The 22,966-nt window shown below is 49.1% G+C and overlaps 1 protein-coding gene across 1 annotated transcript; it reads right to left on the bottom strand.

Moving 5' to 3' along the window:
- Positions 1-2,047: 2,047 nt before the first annotated feature.
- On the bottom strand, positions 2,048-11,452 carry FAM210B (family with sequence similarity 210 member B). The gene is made up of 3 exons (XM_040638494.1): positions 11,255-11,452; positions 4,830-5,005; positions 2,048-4,425 (listed from the first exon to the last, which is right to left on the bottom strand). The coding sequence occupies exons 1-3, from the start codon at positions 11,438-11,440 to the stop codon at positions 4,209-4,211; spliced, it is 579 nt and encodes a 192-aa protein (XP_040494428.1). The 5' UTR covers positions 11,441-11,452; the 3' UTR covers positions 2,048-4,208.
- Positions 11,453-22,966: the final 11,514 nt, after the last annotated feature.

Genomic DNA, 22,966 nt, shown 5'->3' with positions numbered 1-22,966 from the left:
TCTATCTGTTTCCACGGCCTCCCTTTAGGACTGCGCTCGCTTATCCAGCACCTCTGCCGGGCGTAAGCGGTGCAGGCTGGTTGGCGAGTCCGAGGCTCTCCCCTGAGACTGAAATAGAAACATGTGCGCTACCTTCATCTTGGGGCTGGCTAGATGTTTCTAAATGTTAAAGGGGTTATTATGAGACCTGTCTCTGTTCCTAAATGTTAAAGGGCTTATTATTTCATGGTTTTGAGGTTTTAGTTTTTGTAAAGCACAGTAAGTCACCTATAAAATGATCATACTTAAAGTTCTCCTGTGTCTAACCTTGAAATGATAATGCATTTCCCGGTTCATTCTACCCGTTGAGAAATGCTGGGCTACGCGAGGGTCCACTGTGGGGGGGGGGGGGGGGGGGGAAGGCCCCTCCATGGTGCTGTCAGGGCTGTGGGTCTGGAGCTGGCCTGGTCTGTGAACATATCCACCCCATGATGACTGGGGACACGACTTAGTAGGGTTGCCACTGACCGGAGTGGGGGGAGGGGGACAAGTCAGGGAATGGGCAAGTTGTGATGAGTAATTAGGTGGGAGAGGTGTCCAGAGGGAGTGGCATCTGAACCAGGTTTGATGGACAGGGAGGATTGAAAGGATGGAGGCGGGAATGGCAAGAGGTCCCCGTAGCCCAGGGAGGGAGCAACAGGAAACATGGCATCACAGGGGGCAGGCACGCGGCTGTGTGACTGGGTGGTGGAGGGGGCCAGTGCCCTGTCTATGCTGCACACTGTCCTGTGTGCCCAGTTAGCATGAGTTCCTGTTGTAGGCTCTGGACATTCAGTACAGGACAGCAGCCCTGCTCATGGAGCTGGAATCCTTGGTGGGTCCTCATCCTGGGGAATCAGCTGTTCAGTCAGCAATAGTTCACAGAAGTGGGTACACCTGGCCTGGCCTGGGACCTTTGGGCGTTCACTAGAGCAGTGGTGGTCAGGACAAAGGGATGAAGGAATGGTCATCTATGTCCATACCTGCCCACTGGGCTCTGACCATGTTTTCAGTAAGATGCAAAGAGCTCTACATGGGTGAACTAGGTCATTGCAAACTGATTTTTCCAAGCGTGGCTCTTAATCCTCTGAAGGAACGTTTGCTTAACTGGAATCCCTCATTTCCAGCCCTGTGGGGATTTGGGTACAACTTGTGTTCAAGCCTGTTGCCCCTTCAGTACAGCTGGTAGAGGCTTCCTTTGCTCCCCTTGTTATCTGGCTCCCAAGGGACACTTGGCAGGTTATTTTTAATACTATTTTGGAGTTATGGCATGTATGTAAACTTTAAACGTAGGGACACAAATACATCTAGGCTGCATGGGTAATTCTGTTCACTACCTGTTCACTATTGGCCTGAAAACGAGCAGGTGCCGTGAGAGGCGCAGGTGTATCTCTTTTCTTTTTTTTCCTTTTTCTTTTTATTATGTTAGTCACCATACAGTGCATCTGGTCTCATGTACTATGTGCTCTTAACGTATAAAGTTACATATTTGTTTCTAGCTGCCAGCATTTCCTCGACCAAAGAGGGTGAACTTGACCTTGGAAGTGTTGAAGTTCCTGAAAACTAATAGGGAACTATGCTTTCGTGGCCGACCTTCGTTCGACGCAAAGAACTAGGTACTAGAAATAACTAACTACAGGGAAGTGGCCAACATGGAGAGACTTCCCAGTCAGCTTTGGTGACACGGTGACAGAGGTTTCAGGACACAACTGAATAAAGCTGCAGGTGTCCACCCAGCTAGGCCCCTTGGGATAAAGGAGCTTTTCTTTTCAGTCTTGAGCTAAACCAACTTTCACATTCCCAAAGGAGTATTTCATGCACCATCCACCCAAGTGAGAGTTAATATGATGTGACCAACTTCACCAGTGACCCCAGCTAAACTTCTGTCACTTCCCCAAACACAATCCCACACGAGCAAAGAAAACAGCTCATTGTAGTAGCACAATATTAACAAACCAGTCACACACAGGGCTGCCTCCTCATCAGCAACAGCTATGGCTTAACTGGAAGAGAAATCCAAAGTTCTTCATACGCTACAAAGATGTTTATTTGTTTCAGAGAATTTAAGCGGCTCGTTTTGTTAGATACAAAATTAGGGGTGAACAATGGCTTACATTTTTTAAAATAGATCATGTTTTTTCCCCTAGATCCATAAAAACAATGTAAATACAAGCAATCTGTACATCTTGCTGGTGACATCATATATTCCCTGATCCTTTGATCTCGTCTTCTCCAGGTTCTTGGTTCTGTTGGGGCCACTGGCCGCAGGAGTGGAGTGGAGGTGGGGCTTAGAAGAGAAGGCCATGGCTATTTGGTTTGGTGATTGGTTTTATTGCTTGCCCTGTCCACTTCCATTCCTCCAAACGTGGAATCAAAGTTTTAAGATTTCAGCCCTTAAACCTGTAGGACTCACTGTCAGTTTTGTTTGTTTTTTGTTTTGCATAGGCATTACTAGGGATCTGAGTGGTAGGGAGACCGGTCGAGAAGGTGGTTAGAGTGTGAAGCCAGCTGTGTGAACAGAGACCAGACCACAGGGAGGGACTGCCTAGCACTCTTAGCAGGCATCTTGCTCAGCTGTGTCGATGTCCTTGGAATTAGATCCCAGAAAGGCAGTTCCAACTTGAAATCGGTAAAGCCTTTTGGCAATTGGCTAATTGCTTTAAAAGGGGGGGGGGAGAATCCACTTTAATGATCTTACAAGTGGAGAATTTGTCCCACAAAGCTTCTTGTAAGTTAACTGAAATAACGGACATAGGTTACTAAGGCTTAACCAGGGAACGGTCAGCAGCCAGCTGGTAAAACCAGGACGGTCAATTTATAGTTCCTTTAGTTTTCTGATTGTCACATCTGTAATTAACTCCCCCCACCAAAATTGTATCTCCCTCGATCAAGGTGGCAGGGCAGAACGGATTGAATCCAGGTTCCAGTGTGGACCATGCTGTGTGAATATGGCCCGGAGGGTAGCATTACGTGAATCCCACAGAAAGGAATTCCCTCCAGTCTGTCTGCTCCTAAGTGTTCCAGGGACAAAAGTCTCAATTTGAATCTGTGTGCTTGAGTTTCTGTTCTTAACTAATAACGTCCCTCACAGCAATGGGGGGGGGGGCTCACATCAAACATGCTTTATCAGGTAAAACTGGCTCAACAGAAAGTAATTACACCTGCCTGCCCCTCTCCCTCGGCTTGTATTATTTTGTATTCGTTCACAGTATTTCACAGTTGCCTCCCATTTACAGCAAGCACACTAATTTTCCTTCTTAGAGATTGTTACAAAATCTTTTTCTACATAACAATTTTAACTCAGTTAAAAAATATAAGTAGCAACACAACGTAAACATTGTGACAGTAGTTCTGGAATGCCTGAAGTTTGACAGAGGGTTAAGCGAAGATTGTCTTAGCTTTCCATGTGTACAGTATCCAAATTCACCTGTGGATAAGGCCGTCAGGAGCCACGTGATGCTACTACTACTGGATAAAATTTCCATTTTGCCTAAACAGAGATAAATGACCCTGACCTACTTCCATGAAATTTGAGAAAAGCCACCTGAGGTAGGGACCATCATGTCCAGATTTGAAGGTGTTTTAGGGTCAATGAAACACACCAGAAATACTTGGTTATTTTTCCTTCCTAAAACAAGTGTAATGAACATCAAAGCGTTGCTGCTAATTTAGATCCTGATTACATATTGTTGAGTCTTAAATTCTGCTTCATTAATTGTAACACTGGCAGCTGTTTTGCAGAATATTGCATATTAAACCGCAGGCAGCCTGACAACAGATATTGGAGGAAGGGGAATTTTAAAAACCAGCTTAATGAATCGTTGCCCTTTAAGAATTTGAGTGAAGAGTAACCCCTGGGGCTTCTGCAGACTAGAACCTCACCAATGATCTTCCAGAAGGAACATTTTGTAGGCTAACAGTTTTGTTCGAGGTGACAACTCAATTTGTGATGTTTTGCTGACATTTAAGATTATGTATACAAGCCCTACCATCAATAGCATTTGTAATATTTGTAAAGCAAATTAATTACAATCATTAAAAAACCTGAATTTTGCTGCCAAAGGTAAAACTTATTCATGAGAACATAGCAATTAGCTTTCTGTTCCCACCCTACCCACCCCTCACGGAAAAGCTCTATCCTAAAACTAACCTAAAATTTCTATTTAAAAGAAATAGGTTTGAAGAGTTCATCAAGGCTTTGCAGCTGGAGGTTTAAAAAATCCCACTTTGCGAAAATATCTGACAATGAAGGGCACAGAAACTAAGGTGATGCTGATTCGCACGGGGGCAAAGAGCTTGTGGATGGCGTAGGCCACCACGAAGGTGCTTGTGCCCGCTGCCATTTTGGACTGCACCAGCGACTCTTTAAATCCGAGTTTAAGCAGGATTGCAGACATGTCCACACCACTGCAGAAAGAGACCAAAAAAAAAAAAAAAAAAATATTTCAAGGGGTTAAATTAGGCAATCGATTTGGCTTTTTTTTTTTTTTTAAGATGTTATTTATTTATTTGACAGAGAGAGAGACAGCCAGCGAGAGAGGGAACACAAGCAGGGGGAGTGGGAGAGGAAGAAGCAGGCTCCCAGCAGAGCAGGGAGAGCCCGATGTGGGGCTCGATCCCAGGACCCTGAGGTCATGCCCTGAGCGAAAGGCAGACGCTTAACGACTGAGCCACCCAGGCGCCCCAATCAATTTGGCTCTTCGGATTTAAAGTATTTAAAAAACGTGAGGAAAGCGGCTAGATGAACACAGCTTCATAGGAAAAATAAATGACAGTAAAAAACAAAGATTTGTTCCTGCCAGAGGTCTTACCTTGAAACCACCATGTAAAATATGCCCAAGGAGATGAGTGAGATTCCGATGTGCAGTGACACGCCAACGGCACCATACTCTTGAAAAATCTTTCTCAGCTGCTGTGACTTGCTTTGCTTTTTCTCCTCTGTGCTGCTGACAGGCAGGGCTGGTGTCGCAGTGATTTTGCTGGGGTCCTGTGCACAAACAAGAAGGGGAGACGTTCTGGGGCAGCAGCCAGGGTGTTAGTGGCCATCGGCAGCGTTCATATCGCGCCATGTTCTACTCTCCTTCCTGCCCAGTGACGGACCAGTTACTCTCTTCCTCCTCAGTCAGCTGAGGCTAATGCCCACTTCAACACTGAGCGCACTGAAAGGCTGGGTATCGGGACGATCAGCAGAATGATGGCGCCCAAGATATCCAGGTCCTAATCCCCAGTGCCTGTGACTATGTTACCTTATGTGGCAAAAGGATTTTGCAAATGTGATTAAGGATCTTGAGATGGGCAGAGCATCATGGATTTTCCGAGTGGGACCAATGTAATCAAAAGGGTCCTTATAAGTGAAGAGAGGGAGGCAGGGGGGTCAGGGACGACGTGTGCACAGAAGCAGAGTCAGAGAGCTGAGGAAGGGGCCACGGGCCAATGAGTGCAAGTGGCCTCTAGATGCTGGAAAAGTCGGGAAATGGATTCTTTCTCAGAACTTCCAGAAGGAACCAGCCCTGCCCATGTCTTGACTTTAGCCCCATGAGACGAGTTTTGGACTTCAGGCCTCCAGACCTGTAAGGTAATAAATGTGTGTTGTTTTAAGCCACTGGGTTTCTGGTAAGCTGTTAGAGCATCAACAGTAACCTTGGGGCTCACACACTGGGGGACACTGATGGGGCTTCATTGAGCACTGTCTCCCAGCCAGGCAGCGCTCAGATGTTTCTCTCCACCTGCTGTCAGCTTTCATCCTCACGACCACCTTCTAGGTACATACCGTTTTATTCCCACTTTCCAGAGGAGCAACACAGGCCTCAAGGGGCCAAAGAATTGGCCCAAAGTCACCAAAACTAGAACTCAGGTCACCTGGGTCCACAGCCTGAGCACATGACAACCATCCTAGATTCTACTAAACAAGGACGGTAGGTGCAAAATAAAATGGAGTAGAAGCTATGGTGTATTTACTACCAGAATCAAGGTTTACCCTGGAGATCTGAGCAGACACAGGGAGAGCCGATTCCTGGGCCATCGATGCACCAGCTGGGATTTGCACAGAAGCAAACCACACTTTGGCATCTCTTAACATGTACTGAGCACCTACAAGGCCTGGAGTGTTTGGGAGAGAAAAAACAAAAAAAACCAAAAAAACCCAACAATGCTTGATATCTAAAAAAAAAAAAAGCTCCTTGTCAATATGGAAAGTGCCTTTTTTATGAAAAGATTTCTTGAATCCTAATGCCCTGTCTCACAGCTGCTCCTGGGAGGCAGTATCTGGGTCAGCTAGCTCCTGTTTCTGCCTTGCAGCACGATGACTTTTTCTTCGTATTTTTAGAGCGAGCTGCACCCGAGCCACACTTCAAAGGCAAGAGGGAGGAGTATGACAGCTCAGAGTCCCCAGGAGGTAGGCGCAGGACTCCCCGAATGAAAATGAAACAACACAGGGGCCCAGAGCAGCACCTCCAAACCTAGCAAGGCTCCCCGGGGCTGCAGGGGACCTCCCAGCCATGCCCGGTTTCAGGAGCCCCTGCCCTGCGGGCTTGAGCTCTGACCGAGCCTGTGGGGTGGGGTGGGTGGGGGAGCTTTTCTCATGAGCTCCCAGGTGGCTCAGGGCTGCCGGTCCATTTGTACCTATGTCCAGCGTCTGATTTTGTGTTCTGGGCTGAGGCCTGGGCACTGGGATTAGTTATCAGTTGCCCAGGGTTGCCGGGTAAGCCCCTGCTTACCAATCCTGCCTCACCTTGCCAGGCTCTTTCCCATCCTCAGCATGTTCTCCAGGGGGGCCTCCCTCGCCCTCAGATGCACTTGCTGGGCAGCCGACTGGGGACTCCTACCCATGAGCTTTGCTCTTGGAATTCATCTCATTTCATTAGACGCTGCTTACATTCCCGGGAATCAAATGTTAAGGCCACTTTCGGAGTTACGAAAACAGACTTAACGGAAGGGGAGGGGCTGCTGAGATCCACTACTGGGTCATGGGTCTCAGAGAGTGCATTATTTTTTAGAGCAAGTGTGCACACATGGAAGGGGAGGGGCAGAGGAAGAGACAGAGAGAATCTCAGACTCCCCACGGAGTGTGGATCGACCCTGAGATCATGACCTGAGCCAAAGCCAAGAGTCAGACGCTTGACCAACTGCGCCACCCAGGTACAGCCCCTTCCTTTTTTTTTTTTTTTTTTGATTCAGGATTTTTTATCTTTAATCCCTTCACCCGACGTGGGACTTGAATTCACAACCTCGGGATCAAGTGTCTTGCTCCACCGACCGAGCCCGCCAGGAGCCCCTCAGAGGATGAATTCTGATAGGCAGTATCCCATAACTACTTTTGAAAGGCTTTAGGGAAACCACCCATGACCTCAGGCTAGGTCCCCCTCTACTGAGCCAGGTGCTGGGCTTAGCGCTTTAAAGGTGTCATTTCATAAAAACCCTCATGCTAACCCATGCATTGTGGCTCCCACTTTGACAGGCGGGAGACTGAGGTTCAGGGGGAGTGATGAGCTGGCTGGCCTGGACGGGTCACTGCACTGGCCACTGGGAGGCCATACGGCTTCCGCAGGGAACCCTCCTAAAGTTCTAGAATGCTTTTCCTGGACTTCAAGGCTTTGGTGGGGAGAAGGAAAACCAGTGAGTCTCCTTTGGGTTGGCCAGCACGTGTGACTTCCCCTTTTCCTCCAAGCTTGCCTGGCTCGGCCTCCCACCGCCCAGAATGGCGGCTCAGGGCTCAGGTTCTTTCTGATAAACAAGGCCCCACCCACCTTTTGGCTGCGGAGGAAGCACAGCAGATGGGACAGCTGCCAGATGTCAGGCACTGATAGGACAGGAATCTACAATCTACAGTCCAAGTGCCAAACAACGTTCTGAGGCTGGGGAGGGAGAAAGCCCCTTTCATTCCCCACCCTTGACACTTGGCCCGACCGAACTTAATTATGCCCCATCTGTCCATTCACAAGAGCCCAGTGGAGCTGTCTCTGTTGAGGGCTCTTTTCTTTACAACCTCTATTTTGGCAAAAGGCCTTTTGGCCAAAAAAGAAAAATAAAGAGGCAGCCAGACTTCCAGCTACAGAATAACCCACATCTACTGCAAAACAACGGGAGGGATAAAATATTCAGACACAATGGACAATTTCCTGTTAGCCAGCAGCAGGGTTCGTTGTTAACTTTCTAGAGTTAGAATCTTGGGACAATTTTCTTCCTTTTATTGTGGTAAAAGGAGGTATCTTTAAGCACTGTGAACCATTCGGTTTTCTTCCTAACCCTGGAGGAGACTGAAGAAGCTAAAATAAAGAAATTTTGGAGGGGGTGGCTTGCAAGGAATGGAAACTTTTCAGACATTCATCTCTTTGTGAAATATCACCCTAAGTACCTGTGATATGTTATGTTAGGCATTGCCCTGGGTGCATGTAACATGGTATATCCCCTAGTGTCTGTACTTCGCCAAAGTGCTTTTGTGTGTGTGTGTGTGTGTGTGTGTGTGTGTGTGTGATTGCCTCTCCCCACCCCCAAGCTAAACAGTTATTAAAGTATAAAAGGCACAGGAAGGTTTGAAGAATAAGGCAAAGATGTTGCTCACGAGTTGCTCACATTATTTGGAGTGACACCTGTTTTCATTCATTGATAAGTAATAATACTAAACACAACACTACATTGTGTTTTTGTTTTTTTTGTACCAGGCACTGTTCTGAGTACTTTGAAAATATTAATTCAGATCATCCTCACAACAGCCTTGTGAGATAGGCACTACTGTCATCCTCACTGAACAGAAGGGGATCCTGGAAGCCCAGAGGGGTTGAGTAATTTTCAGAGGGTCACATAGGAATTACCTGTCAGAGCTGGGATCTAAACCTTCTGGTTCCAAGGCTTTTGCTCTTAACAACTATGCTGTGCTCCTCACTTATTCATGGATAACTGCTCTATGCAGGCACTGCTCTAAGTATGGAGGTGGGGGTAGAGCCATGAATGAAAAAGACAAAACTCTACCCTCAGGGAGCCTATTGTCTAGTAGGGAGCGTAGGGACAATAAACAGAAAAGGAAAGTATCAGGGCTGCTAGATAGGACAAGTGCTATGGAGAAACACCAAGGAGGGGAGGACTGTGGGGAGGGATGCTGCCAGTTTAAACAAGGTCATCAAGGAGGGGCTCCTTGAAGAGGCAGCACGGGAGCAAGAACTGACAAAAGACACTGGGGCTCAAAGAGAGCAAATCATTTGCCTAAGATTTCCCTGCCATAGCGTAAGTGTAGGCAGGCTGGGCTGCTCTGCCAGGTGACATGACATGAATCAGGTTAAGTGAAAAAGGCAGGATTCTCCGTGGCTTTAGCTCCTTCCTCCCAGTTTGAGTGGAGGCCCCACTAAAGGCAGACATGGGTAGGTCACTCACATACTGGATTAAAATCCTGGCATGTTTGGAGACCCTAGCTGCACTCCCTCCTCCCAACGGCCCAAAACAAGGTGCCTGTGGGTAGCCAGGAACAGCTGATAGGGGAGACCCCTGCACCGGCTCCCAGGCCCCACCAGCGATGTATTTTCTCAGGGAGATGATACTTTGAGTGATGAGTACCTTTTGTCCTAACATCCTGTTAGGTTCTAATCCCACCTGGATCCTTCCCTTCTACCAGGTAGCAGGAGAAACAAGCACAGCTCATGGGGCCTCGTGATTTATATATTTACTGTGATAGTAACACCAATAGCTAACATTAATTTAGAATGTACCCGATGCCCGGTTTCACACTCATGCTCCAAGAAATGTGGATTAGTAACATCCCATTTTACAGACGAGGAAACTGAGAAAGAGAGAAGTGGGGGAATTTGATCAAGGCCATAGAACTACTGAATAGAGACAGGAATATGGCGAGTCTGAGACTGCACTCGTTACTACTGTATACCCATATCATGCACAAACATACACATATTTGAGCATGCTTTCTCTCTCTCTCTCTTTCACACACACGCACACACACACACACACACACGCACACACACACACACACACACACACCTGCCAGGGCTGGGGACAAAACTGATGTGGCTGATGGGACAGACAAACAAGGCAGGAGACCATTCCACATAATGAGTGCAGAGAGGGTCCATATCCACAGGACTGAGGGGGGCCAGTGGAGGTACCCAAGGCATCACTAGTGGTCAGAGAAGGCTTCCTGGAGGAAGGGACAGGTGGGCTGATTCATGAAGAATCAGTAGGAGGCAGCCAGATGTGTGTAGAGGGCTCAGGATTTAGAGACAAGATCTGCTGCCTGTTGCATGGGGGAGCAGCAGGCAGGAGGCATGGTAAAGGTGTGAGTCAAATCCCTATGGAATATTCATTCAGGAAGCTCCACTGGCACTGCGCTCAGGCCTGCTTCAGCTCATGGAATTGTCCCCCAAACTCTTGTTGGGAAGCTGCTATCTTTAGCTCTTTGAAAGGTCAGCAAACAGGCTCAGAGCCTTCAGGGTACGTGGGATGAGGTCACAGGGCTGGTGAGTGGAGGGGCAGGGATCCCATCCATAGGCAAAGGGACTGCAGGAGGCCAGGTTCTGCGTGTCCCAACTCGTCAGCCCTGTGTCTCCAGACTGCACTACTTACTGTTTTTAAGGAAATGAACTTAAAAAGAAAAAAAAAAAAAAAAACTAAAAAAAAAAAATTTATCTTTTTTTAAAAAAGAAAGTCCGTATTACCTTTCTGATGGGAAATCAGTTTCACTTACCATAGGTAGAAAGCAACTGAAATGAAAACAGGACAGAACAACACTATTTCTTGCGCGTCTCGCCTGAAGCCTGGCAGGGAGGCCTGCTCTTTTGGTTAGATAAAAAGGGAGTAGCAGCAAATGATGGGAGGTGTTTGAGACAGCAGCACCCCCGGGGCCGTCCTCCTCGGCCCAGGCCCAGTGCGGAGGAAGCTCCAGCGCCACTTGAAGGGGAAACAACTCTGACAGCCATGTGAGGACGCTGATATCAAGTCCAGGCCCCAGCTACATAGAATTTTCTCGGCTACCGCCACTGTGCTGGGCGACGCTTTGGGAACCTGGGGCTCTGCCGGAGATCGTGTGACCTTGGGCAGATCACCGGACCTCCCTGAGCCTCAGTTTCTCCGGCTGTCAACTGGGAGGATCGCTTCCTTGGCTTGTAGGGATTGGGGCCTTGGGGACGCTGGGCGGGGTGGGGGGGGCTCGGTCTCGGACAGCTGGGCGAGTAAAGCTTTCCTTCGGCGGAGGTGCACCGGGATCCAGGCACCGGATGCGGGGGGGGGGGCTTACCTGGCGGCCGCGGCTGTCCCCACGGACCGCACGCAGCAGCGGGGCGTCGGGTCCGGGCCGGAGCGGCGGCAGCAACAGGGGGCGCGGCGCGCAGGAGGCGGCGGCGCCTAGGAGCCAGGAGGCGCGAGGCCGGACCCGGGCGCCCACCCTGCCCGCCGGGCCCAGCAGCGCCAGCAGTCCGGCCATGGCGCGCGGGGAAGCGCTGCCGCGGGCGCAGCGGACCAGAGGGGGAGCGAGCGCCGGTGGGCGGGGCCCGCCGGAGCCCGAGCCCGGAGCTGCGTGGGCGGGGCCGGAGCCGCAAGTTCCCCACCCCTCCCGGCCCTGCCCACCTACCCCGCCCCTTTGGAACGGCACGCGGAGTGGGCGGGGCCGGAGCCGCGCGGTCCCTCCAGGCCCCGCCCCGTCCCCCGCTAGTTCGGAGCTCAAGCCTCCCGCAGAGTGGGCGGAGCCGAACCCCGATCGCTCCGCGGAGTTCGCGGGGCTGGAGATTTTGTGCCTTTTTCCTATCCTTGGAATTTAGGCGGTGTCAGTTCTGTTGTATTCTGTCAGAGGGCAGCCCAGATTCGAGAGTGAGGGGGTGAGACTCCTCCGACGTGATGGAAAGTGGCGAGGTCACCTGTGGAAGGTTTATGGGATGGGAAATACTGTTGGGACCGTCTTTGAGAGATACAATCTGCCACAGTACTCAGTAACTATTAACTGATGATAATAATCATCTCTGGTCTCCATTCTACAGAAGACACTGAGGTTCAAAGAAAGTGTGCCTTTCCTGAGGCCTCTTCATACACTTTTCATGCCCGACATCTTCAGCATTTTTTGGTTGAAACTAGAGGATTCTAAATGTTTCTAGATCTTTGCTATTTTAGGCAGAAAATAATTTAGCACAGGGAATTAGTGCTTGGAAAATCATTGGAAAAGCTAGAGGAGCGGGCACTAGGCTCGGCCCCCAGGAAAGACTGCCTGGACACAGCAACACTGGCCAGCCACAACTGGGAAGGCAGGCATCAGGAGCTGGCCAGTGGAATGAATGAGCTCTAGAATGCACTGCCACAGCTGTGATCCAGGGTTCAGGAAAAGCTGCCACTGCCTTGGAAAGGCAGTCAGGCTGCTGTCTCTGCCACACCTGCCTGTCCACACCCATGGCCTGGCGACTGAATGCCTGAATTCTGCTGCAGAAAACCCCCAATCTCTGCAAACTTGCTTACCAGCAGCAAAAAGCCCAAACCGCAGGAAGATGCTTCTGCCCTGTTTCTGCCTTCAAAATATTGTGCAAGTGCATCCAATTGGCAGAAACAAATTCATATTCAGAAGCCCAGCTGCAGAGGAATCTGGGAAACTTTAGCCTTTCTGCCAGGAAGGTTCTGGAAAGAGATGGGATCAATGTGCCCAAATTCAGTAGGGCAGCAAATAAAAACCCTTTCTGGACCCCCCCCCCACCCTGCCGCCCACCAGGAGAAGCCCTTTCTAGTCTCATTGGCTAGAAATGTGTCACATGATCACTCTTAGCTGCAAGGGAGTCTGGAATTTGAGGCTCTGGCAAAGGGGAGTAGAGTTGGTTTAGGAGCAGCACATTGTCTTCCTAATGCAGTTGAGGTTCTGATGGCAGAGAGCTAGAGTAGGTGGCTGCTGGGAGGTGGGGTGATAGCTCACAGATGGTGCCACAGGGCTGTGTGTGTGGGGGGGGGCAGAGAGTGAATAACACAGGAATGCTTGTGTGCAAGTGGGAAGCGGCACACTCGAGTGTGTGTGTGTGTGTGTGTGTGCGCGCGCGTGAAGTGTTGAGGAGGAAGAGGGTGAGGTGCTGAAGGAAGACATTTCCTCCCTTCCATCAGAGGAACCCTTTTTCCCAGTTTTCAAGGGAACACATTATTAATCTGCTCTGGGGTCAGGGGGCCTGCGATTACTCACATGGCTTGTTTTTATAGGAATATGGGGGCTAGATTCCTGAGCCCAGGCAGGACGACTGTGTTAAAATGGACAGTGGGCAGTGTTTGGGAGTGATTGTTGTGTTTTCTCCCAAGGCATATTCTCTGACCATACCTAAGTCTTCCTGTGGACAAGAGCACTTTTATTCCCATTCTCTTTCTTTGTTAGATGATGCAGTGACTGTTCCATATGTTTTTGGCCTGTTTGGAGTCCTCCCTTCTGTCTCTGTCCCTTCTCCCCAGGCAAACCCAACCACTCCCGCCCATCCATCACTTCTTGCATCCTCTCTTTTCATTTCCAATCAGCATTTATTATTCTGACAACTCTATGTGCCAGCTGCTATGCTGGCGGTGAGTGATACAGTGAAAGGAAGACTTTGCTGTTTTAGGATTTGGTGGTTAGCCTCATGGCTTTGGTGAGTCCAGGCCTGGCTTAGAATCTGGCTTTCCCTGAACCTTTGCTAAGTGACTCCAACAAAGTCTCTGCTTCTTCCCTTGGAGGAAGTGGGAGTAACAGCACCCATCTCAAAGGGCACTGGGAAGGTTAAATGTGATAACACATTTCAGGGCTTAAAGAGCTGGCCCTGGCATGGAATAACGACTCAAGAAATGAAAACGTGGCTGATAGTTCTTCCTTTTTTTGTCTACTCAGCTCCCTCTTTGCACTGAAGAGTGCCCCTCTCTTCCTGTCGTAGTTTAGGTGAGGCTGTTAAATCTCAGTGCTCCACCTGGACTCTGGTCAGGGGTTGGCCCCAGGATCCAGGTCTTGCCAAAGTACCGATTGTCCCTGGTATTGAGAAGAATGGGGTCATGCTGTATAATTGTATTATAATGTGACTTTTCCACTTCATATGTCACTGATGTCTTTCCTGTTGAAATCACAATAGTGGAATATTATTTAAAGGCCACAGAGCATTCTATAGTGTTGATGCACCATGATTTATGTAATCCAGTCTCCTAGTAATGGATGTTATGGCCTGAATATTTGTGCCCCCCTCCAGACCACACCCCCAAATTCCTGTGTTGAAGTGCTAACCTTTACTATGATAGTATTTGGAGATGAGGACTTTGGGAGGTAAATAGAGTTAGGTTAGGTTATAGCATGGGCTTTCATGATGGGATTAGTGCCCCTATAAGAAGTGAAAGAGACCCCGAACTCACTCTCTGCCTGCTACGTGAGGCCACAGAAGTGGGTCAGCAAGCCGGGAAGGGGGCTTTCACCAGACCCCATCCCTGCCAGCGCCCTGATCTGGGACTTCCAGCCTCCAGAACTGTTAGACATAAACTTCTGGGGTTTAAGTCCCCAGTCCCCCAATCTGTAGTATTTTGTCATGGGAGCCTAAGCCGACTAATATAGATTATAGTGGATACACATAGGTGAATTCCTTTTTTTTTTTTTTTAATAACGTGGACTTAATGGCCAAGTCTCCCAGCCCTTTTTCCAATACTCATTATTTGTAATGTCTTGTAGCAATAGATCCTGTTAGTTACCCTCTCCTTGAAACAATTTCATTCATTTATTTACTGGCTTAGTCAACATGTACTTACTGGGTGCCGACGACATGTGTGGGGTTTGCTGCCATCACGCAGTGCCTACTGATTCCTCTCCCTCTGTGAGGCAGGGTCTTCAGAGGCAAACAGGTCAGAGGTGAGTTCTGGAATTCATGACCGTTAGCCATGTGGCCCAGAGGAAGGTATACAACCTTCTTGAACCTCAGGTTTCTTCTTCTGTAATGTGGGAATAACAACGTGGGCCTCCATGGCTTCCTGAAAAGATAAAAATTAACACCATGTGAGCACAACAGATGTGGTATTAGTGCCCCAGCGGCTTCACTCCCCAGCCCCCTTCCCTCCTTCTCGACACAAGTGGCCTTGCTTGGTATAATGAAAGAAGGAGGAGGGCAGAGGGGAAAATATGACTCTGCAGACCACTTTTTTTTTTTTAAGTAGGCTCCATGCCCGGTGTGGGCTTGAACTCATGACCCTGAGATCAAAACCCAGCTGAGATCAAGAGTCAGATGCTTAACTGACTGAGCCACCCAGATACCCCTTGTAGACCACTTTTGAGTTGAAAACCACGAAAACTTGAGCTATATAGTCTCTTGTAAAGGGAGGTGGACATTCACTCATTTGTTCAGCAACTGGGCAGTCAGGGCCCACATGGTGTTTGGTGCTGTGCTAGGCACAAAGGGGACTAGAGAAGAAGTACAGGTCAGGGCTCTAGTCATTAAGAATGACTAACACAGAAAAAGCCCTCAAGCTCTTCCATTTCTAGGACATGGGTCCCCCGCCCTTACGCAGGTGTGGAGAAATGTCACCAGTCGTAGCTATGGCCTCTCACTTTCTCCTTCTGGCTCACCCCGTGGGAACTCCCTCCCTGTTTGCACTTGGACTGACTCTGGGTCACCTTCTCTGCTTTTCTCCATCTCTTTGAAGAAGAATCATGGCTAAGAACATGGGCTGTGGGGGCAGACAGACCTGGATTTGATTCTGAGTCAGCCACTTAGTAACTGTGGCACCTTGGCAAGTCACTTCACATCTCAATGCCTTGCAGTCCTTATCTCTGAAACGTGGACAGTAATAGTAAGCACCTTGGTGCTGGTGTGAAGATTGAATGGGATCCCATCATTCAAGTGCTTACCCTAAGGCCTGGCCTGTGGCAGGAGCTCAGATAATGCGAGTTGTTTAGGGGATTCTGATCCTCCTGCCCCAGGTTCCTGTCTGGTTGGGTTTTCTCTTCCTTTTTCCACAAATAAGGTAGAAGATTGATCCAGTGCTTTGGAACTAATGACATTTTGTGGTTTGGAGCCAAGGGCAGGGTCTTTGGGGTCAGATGGCCTGGGGTGTCCCCCCGCTTTACTGTGTATTAACTGTGAGACTAAGCAAGTCACTCAGCATCTGTGAACCTCAGTTCTTCATCTGTGAAATGGGAACAATAATACAGGTGGGGCCCTGTACCCATCTCACAGGGTTGCTGTGAAGATTAAGGGAAATCATGCACATAGGGTACTTGGCACAGGGCCTGGAGCATACAGTTAGTTATAGTACAGAAAGTTAGTCACAGTACACATGGGGACCGTTATTGTTTCTATTCATTCATTCATTATACAGTGCCTTCCAGAAAGTTAGTCACAGTACACATGGGGACCGTTATTGTTTCTATTCATTCATTCATTCATTCATTCACTCATTTGGAGAAGAGGGCGAATGGTGTGAGCTAGATGTAAATAAAGGCCTTGGGGTGGAGGGCACAAGGCATGGGACTTGAATGTCCAGTTCAGTGGAGCTGCTCAGGAAGAGACGCTGCTTATAAATCGCCCCCTTGAGAAAAGTGGTAGCTTTCGGAGTTGGAGGATGGAGTTGTTGAGATGCACTGAAGACTCTCCTCTCGACTGTCTTGGAGATAAAAACAGATCATTCTCAGTGCATAGGAAGGATCTGGATTAACTGGGACTATGATGTGTGAGGTTTTCTGTTTTTTTTTTTTTTTTGTATGATGTCTGAAATGGTTGCTAATGAGAATGTCTGAAGTAGTTCCTAGTCACAATTTAAAGACTACAACTCACATCTGTGAAGCGTGAGGACTCACAGGACATAAAATCAATATCTATAAAGCAAACCAGCACCTACCTGTTCTATTGGCAATTGTGGTGATTTTAAAAGCTCAGTTGATTTTTTTTATTATAACAAATAATACTTGCTCATTGCAAGAAATAAAACTCAAACAAGATGGCAGGTTAATTTGTTTGTTCATTCAATAAACACGTTTCGAACACCTACTCAGTGCTGAGGACCATTCCAGGTGCTGTGGAAGACAAAAAAACCCCACAGAGCTTATGCTCTGCTAGGGAAGAGACGTTGGGGAAATAGAATTCAAAACAAAATCACCTGCCAATCCAGAAAACCTTTCCACAAAAGTAAAAGAGAAAGAAAGCAGTTTTGTTGTTGAATAAACATTAAGCCAGAATTTGATGCATATCACAGGTGATTCACCAAACAGATTTCAAAGACAGAAAGATATCTCGCCCTTTTTTGCAGCTGACAGATGCAGTGCATTACATCCATGTCCTCAAGATAAACGATAACTAGTTCTCAAGTAAGGGAACTTGACAGCACCATTTGTCACACGTATTTCATCTTAAATCCACTGGTAATTGGGACGGCCATTTGTGATTGCTAATTGTCTTTATCTGAAGGAATGATAAACTTCTCATGTGTCTAGGACAAGCATGTAATTATAACAGGGAGCTAGCCACTTAAGTGAGACACTCACCTAGACTGGGAGTTCAGTTCTTTCTTCATGTTTACATTTCAAAGATATGGCTCTCAGACGCTTAAGAAACCCATTTCTGGGTTGTAAAACTAGCAAGAGCTTATTTCACCTTTAAAAAGGTCTGCATGCATCTCACAGGGGCAGAAAAGATTTTCAAGTTTTCCAAAGGAAATACTCTAAGAAGAGGGGGGTGTCTCTTCTCTTTTTGCCCCATGGAAAATGAATTTTTTTCAATTTGTTTTTACCCTTATATTGACAGACATTAAACAAGTAAGTATACTCTATGAGGTCTGGCAGCAGTAAATGCCATGTGGAAATGAGGTAAGGGATTGGGGAGTGATGGGGGGGTGGCTTCAGATAGGCTGGTTGGGTAGATGTCACAGAAGGGTTCCTTGTGCCCTGAGCTGGCAGCAAGAGAATCAGGGAAGGCCCTCCTTGCCTCAGCCAGTGTTAGCGCTTTTAAGTCCTTCCAGGTGGGTTCCTACATGTGAATAATAGTATCTAGTTGTTCTTTTATTTGACTTCTTCTTCTTCTTCTTTTTTTCCAAAAATGGGATTATAATGTGTCCTTCTTTTACTTTTTCAGCCACTGTCCTATCAAGGACATCTGTCCGTGTGGGTAAATAGAAGCCTCATCTTTCGTGAAATGGCTGCACTGTATTCCCTGTGGTGGCCCTGGCAGAGTGGTTTACCCCTTTCCCCATGTGATGGACATTTAGGGTCTTCCTAGTGGAGGCTGAGAGTAAGAAGTCTGGTGTGAAGCCCAGGTTCAAGCTCTTACTGTATGACACTGGGAAATGATTTAAGCTATGCCTGTTTCTGCATCTACAAGATGGGGATAGTAATAGCAGGTACATGATGGGGTAATTGTGAGGAGTAAATGTACTAACATGTGTACAGTGCTTAGAATACAGTCTGGCCTAGAGCAGTCCTATTTTGGTGTTAGCTATCATTATCATAAATTATATTAATAGTTAATGGTTGTTCTCCCATAGGGTTATATGTGTCTTCTCATTCCCTTCCTTTGCCCCTACCTCCTTCTGCTCCTCTCTTCCCTCAAATATTTGTTAAGCATCTATGATCTGCTCAGTATTGTGTCAGTTACATGGGCGGATGGCTCCACGTGGTCCTCTCTCTTATGGAGTTTCAATGGGTGGGGCTAATGGACAGTGAACAAATAGCCAAGTGAGGAGAGCATCCTGAATTGTGGTGGGCATTAGGTGATCAGAAAGGCCTCCTCAAGAAAGAAGCATTGGCCATCTGAAGCATGCAAAGAAACAGAGAGCTTTCAGTGGGAAGAGGCTCCCAAGCAGAGGGGCGGCAGGGGTGCATTTCCGAAGAGGTCAGCTTGGCTCGTGGGGGGCAGGCAATTCAGAGGAGGCCTGAGTGGCCAGGGCACAAGGAGTGAGGGGCATGGCCGGGCCAGGAAAAGTTGCCGGGGGCCAAAGCAGTCAATTTTATTCTAGACGCAGTGGTTAAAAGTTGGAGGCTTTCATCCCAGGAGTGAGACAATCCGATGAGCGTGATAAACAGGTCCTTGTGCTTGCTGTGTTGGAGGAGGCAAGATGAGAAGCAGGGAGCCGGGCAGGGAGGTTTTGCAGACTTCTGGGTGAGGGAGGGGGGGAAGAGAACGTGTCTTGGGCTCGGTGGACACGCGCGCCACGTGGGAGGACGTGAGAGACACGTGGGAAGTCCGGGGGTGGGGTGGGGCAAGGAGACAGGACTCCGGGATTGGCTGCGAGGGCACGTGACGCCGGGCGGACCCGCCAGGTGGCTCCACCCCCGCCCGTGGAGTTTATCACCGCCCACTGATGTGAGGACGGAGCCATTTTCGAGGTCAAGGCCTCGAGGGATCCTGGTGGTACAGAGCCTACCTGGACGCTGAGGCCGCTGTGTGAACTTTAAGCTTCTGGTGGTGGGGGCAGAGAGCTACCCCTCCTTAGGTTCCCTTGCTGCCTAAAACTGCCACCTGCCCACGGGGAGGCCTCCCTGGCTCCGGTCTCTCTGCGCTCTGTGTGCGGGCCAGTTTCGGGTGTCACGGGGAGCCCGGCGTTGGAACCAGCACGGATGGCTGCAGGACTTCCCCCAGAGCTCCGGAGGGGCGGCTGGCCCCCGGCTGAGTGGGGAAGACTGGGGACGGGCCGGCCTGTGGGGTAAGTCGAGATTCTCCCTTTGTAAGGGTTCTGTTCCGGGGTCTGCAAGACATCAGTGGCAACCGAGTTGCATTTGGCTGGGCAACCACGCTGGGTCAGTTCTCAGACTTGGACCTGCAGGAACGTTTTAAAGTGATATTGGGGGGCGCCTGGGTGACTCAGTCGGTTAGGCGTGTTAGGCTTAGGTCATGACCCGGGAGTCCTGGGATGGAGTCCCCCGTTGGGCTCCCTCCTCCGCAGGGAGTCTGCTTCTCTCTCTGCCCCTCCCCCTGCTGGTGCTCTCTCATGCTCTCTTTGTCTCAAATAAATAAATAATCTTTAAAAAAATAGTGAGGTTGGTACTATGATCAGGGAATGCACGCACAAATTTCTCTTTTGTCTCCCAGCAATTTGGAGGTGTTGCTCATCAGCCTTCCTCTGTTGGCCCCAAGCTTCGGCACTGTTACTTCAGTTTTGACCCGGGTCATTGTGGCCTAGAACACTGGGCTCTAAGCTGGCACCACCACTGACTGGCTTCTGGGAGTGACAAGCAAGTGATTTGAAGTCATTAGCCTAATACATCGTCATCATTTTCTCTCTGTAAGATGGGGGAAGAATATCTAGGGCCACCAGCCATGAGGAACTCAGCAGGCAGCAAAAGCATCCTGGAGGGATATGGGGGGGGGGGGGCAAAGCCATTTGATTTGCTTAGTTCTCCCCCCCCCCTTAAAGATTTTATTTGACAGAGCACAAGCAGGGGGAGTAGCAGGCAGAGGGAGAGGAGTAGCAGGCTCCCCACGAGCAGGGAGCCCGATGTGGGGCTCAGTCCCAGGACTCTGGGATCATCACCTGAGCCAAAGGCAGACGCTTAACCAACAGAGCTACCCAGGCGTCCCTAGTTCCCCCTTTTGAATAGATTAAAAGAAAAAGGTGGGAGGTGGGGAGGAATTTGACCTGCCAATAGTTATGCAGGAAGAAAATTTTTTATTCCAGACACAGGCTACTGGCACTTGAATTTTAGCCCTGCTAGTTGCTTGCTAGCTGACCTTGGCCAAGTTACTTAAACTCTGACTTAAAATAATAAATGTTGGGGCACCTGGGTGGCTCAGTTGTTTAAGCATTTACTCTCAGCTCAGGTCATGATCCCAGAGTTCTGGAATCGAGTCCTGCATCGGGCTCCCTCCTCAGTGGGGAGTCTGCTTCTCCCTCTCCCTCTGCCCCTCCCCTCTGTTCATGCTCTCTCTCCCTTAAATTAATAAAATCTTAAAATAAGATAATAAATGTTACCGGCTTCATGGAAATGCTTGAGTTTCAACGCAGTTAAACCTCTTGGAATAGAGCTTGGTTTGTAATAAACCCACGGTAGCTGCTATTTTACTCCTGCTGGACAAGAGGACCACTGCTTATCTTTCTTGTTATTGTATTACTATTATGCAAAGGAGGTTCAGGCCTGACATTAATAACTGCTACTTCCTGCACACTCTGTTCCCAGGCTCTGGGTACTTATGGATGGTCACATTTGCACCCAACAACAACCCCTGGGGTTGTCATTATTTCCATTTTGCAACTGCAAGGCAGTTGAGGCTTAGGGAGATTAGGGGAGGGATGTCTGGGGCTTCATGGACCTCCCTGACATGGGGTGGGGGGCTTCCTTTCTTCCCGCAGGACGCCAGCTCATTGAAGCCCTTCCCCGCAGCATCTAGGGCATGGTCGGGGGCTGAGGACTGCGCACTCGCGCACGAAGGTGGTCTCAGTCCCGGAGGTGGTTGGGGTTGCAGAGCTCGGCCTCCAGAGCTGGTGTCAGGGGACCCGCTGGCTTGCAGCTGGGTGGTGCGTGCAGGTGGTTCTCGGTGAGGCGGAACCGTCGCGGATTTACCCTAAATAGTGCTGCCGGGCGCACCGATAACCCTGTTCTAGGCGTCCTCTCCCAGCAGGTGGCGCTGCAGGCCCTCCCGAGGCTCCGAGCGCCAAGGGGTGAGGCGCCTGCAGGGACACAGGTTTGGGGCGAGTTACGGTTTCCAAGTGCAGCTACCCAAGTCAGCCCCCTTTGCTGTTGATTCCCAGGACCATTCAGAGAATCGCTACCGCAGCTGAGTCGCGAATTACCTTTTGTAGGGAGCCTGCCTTAAATTCAGAGCCGAACATGGGAATAGCCTTACCACTCAGTGCTTTTTTGGGTTGTCGTTGTACTTTTGATTTGTGTCTGAATTTGTTGTTACAACAGCATGGGTCCACACTTATGCAACATGAATAGATCGACTAACAATATCTTCAAGGAGAAGTGTGTGAACACAGCAGGTATAGTTTTCCAGCAGGGAACCCGAGGCTGGGACAGACTGAGTGGAGTGGTAGAGCCTGGAGGGGAACTCAAGTGGTCTGACTGCAAGGCGTTTTCCCCCTAAGTCTTTCAACTGTTGAGTAATCACCCTCTTTCCCACTTTTCAATTCCCCCTCCCCTCATTGATTCTCCCAGCAAAAAATGGGATCTCTATTGGTGCAGGGGTGGTGGTAGGGGGGAGAGGAAACAGGGTAGATGTTTTCTGAGAAGTGGAAAGTGATCACAGCAGCTGTGTTCATGGCTGGGGATGGGTCTTTGGGATCTGTGGGATGGGAGGTCATTCTAGATCAGGAATGGCAAACCCTGCCACATCCACAGAGCCAGACCATGTGTAAATGAGTCATCAGGAGCAAGGCTTGTGCAGAAGGGCACTGCCATACCCATCTAAGGGGTCAGCTCTGTGCTTTAGCGCATCGTATGCCCACGTATGCCTACTGAATTCTTAAGCTGTGTGCTTGGGACGCCTGGGTGGCTAAGTTGGTGAAGCATCTGCCTTTGTTTCAAGTCATGATCCCCGGGGTCCTGGGATTAAGCCCCACATTGGGCTCTCTGCTCAGCGGGGAGCCTGCTTCTCCCACTACCTCTGCTGCTCCCCCTGCTTGTGCTCTCTCTGTCTCTCTCTCAAATAAATAAATCTTAAAAAAAAAGATAAGCTGTGTAGTAAATTGCAAAGGTGGCCACAGATTCTTCCCCTCCCCCCCATTCGGAGGTGAAGTGAGATTTCCACCCGTTGAATCTGGCTGGCCTGTGACTTGCTTTGGCCAGTGGAATGCAGCAGAAGTGATGGTATATGAGTTTTTAGCCCAGGCCTCAAGGGGCCTTGCACACTCTATTGTTGCTTCTAAAACCCGTGATCACCTTATGAACAAACTTGGGCTAGCCTGTTGGAGGAGGAGACCAAGTAGAACAGAGTGAGTCATCCCAGCCGAGGCTATCCTAGACCAGCCAGCCCCCATCTGAGCTCCAGTGGACTGTAAACACAGGAACAAGCCCAGACCCTCACAGCCGTCTGGCTGAACCCAATCCAGATTGCTGAACCCCAGA

This window comes from Ursus maritimus, unplaced genomic scaffold (genome assembly GCF_017311325.1).
Source record: "Ursus maritimus isolate PB19 unplaced genomic scaffold, ASM1731132v1 scaffold_22, whole genome shotgun sequence".
NCBI classification, from domain to species: Eukaryota; Metazoa; Chordata; class Mammalia; order Carnivora; family Ursidae; genus Ursus; species Ursus maritimus.
Note: the sequence above shows the minus strand (reverse complement) of the source record. Positions and strands in the feature narration are given on the sequence as shown.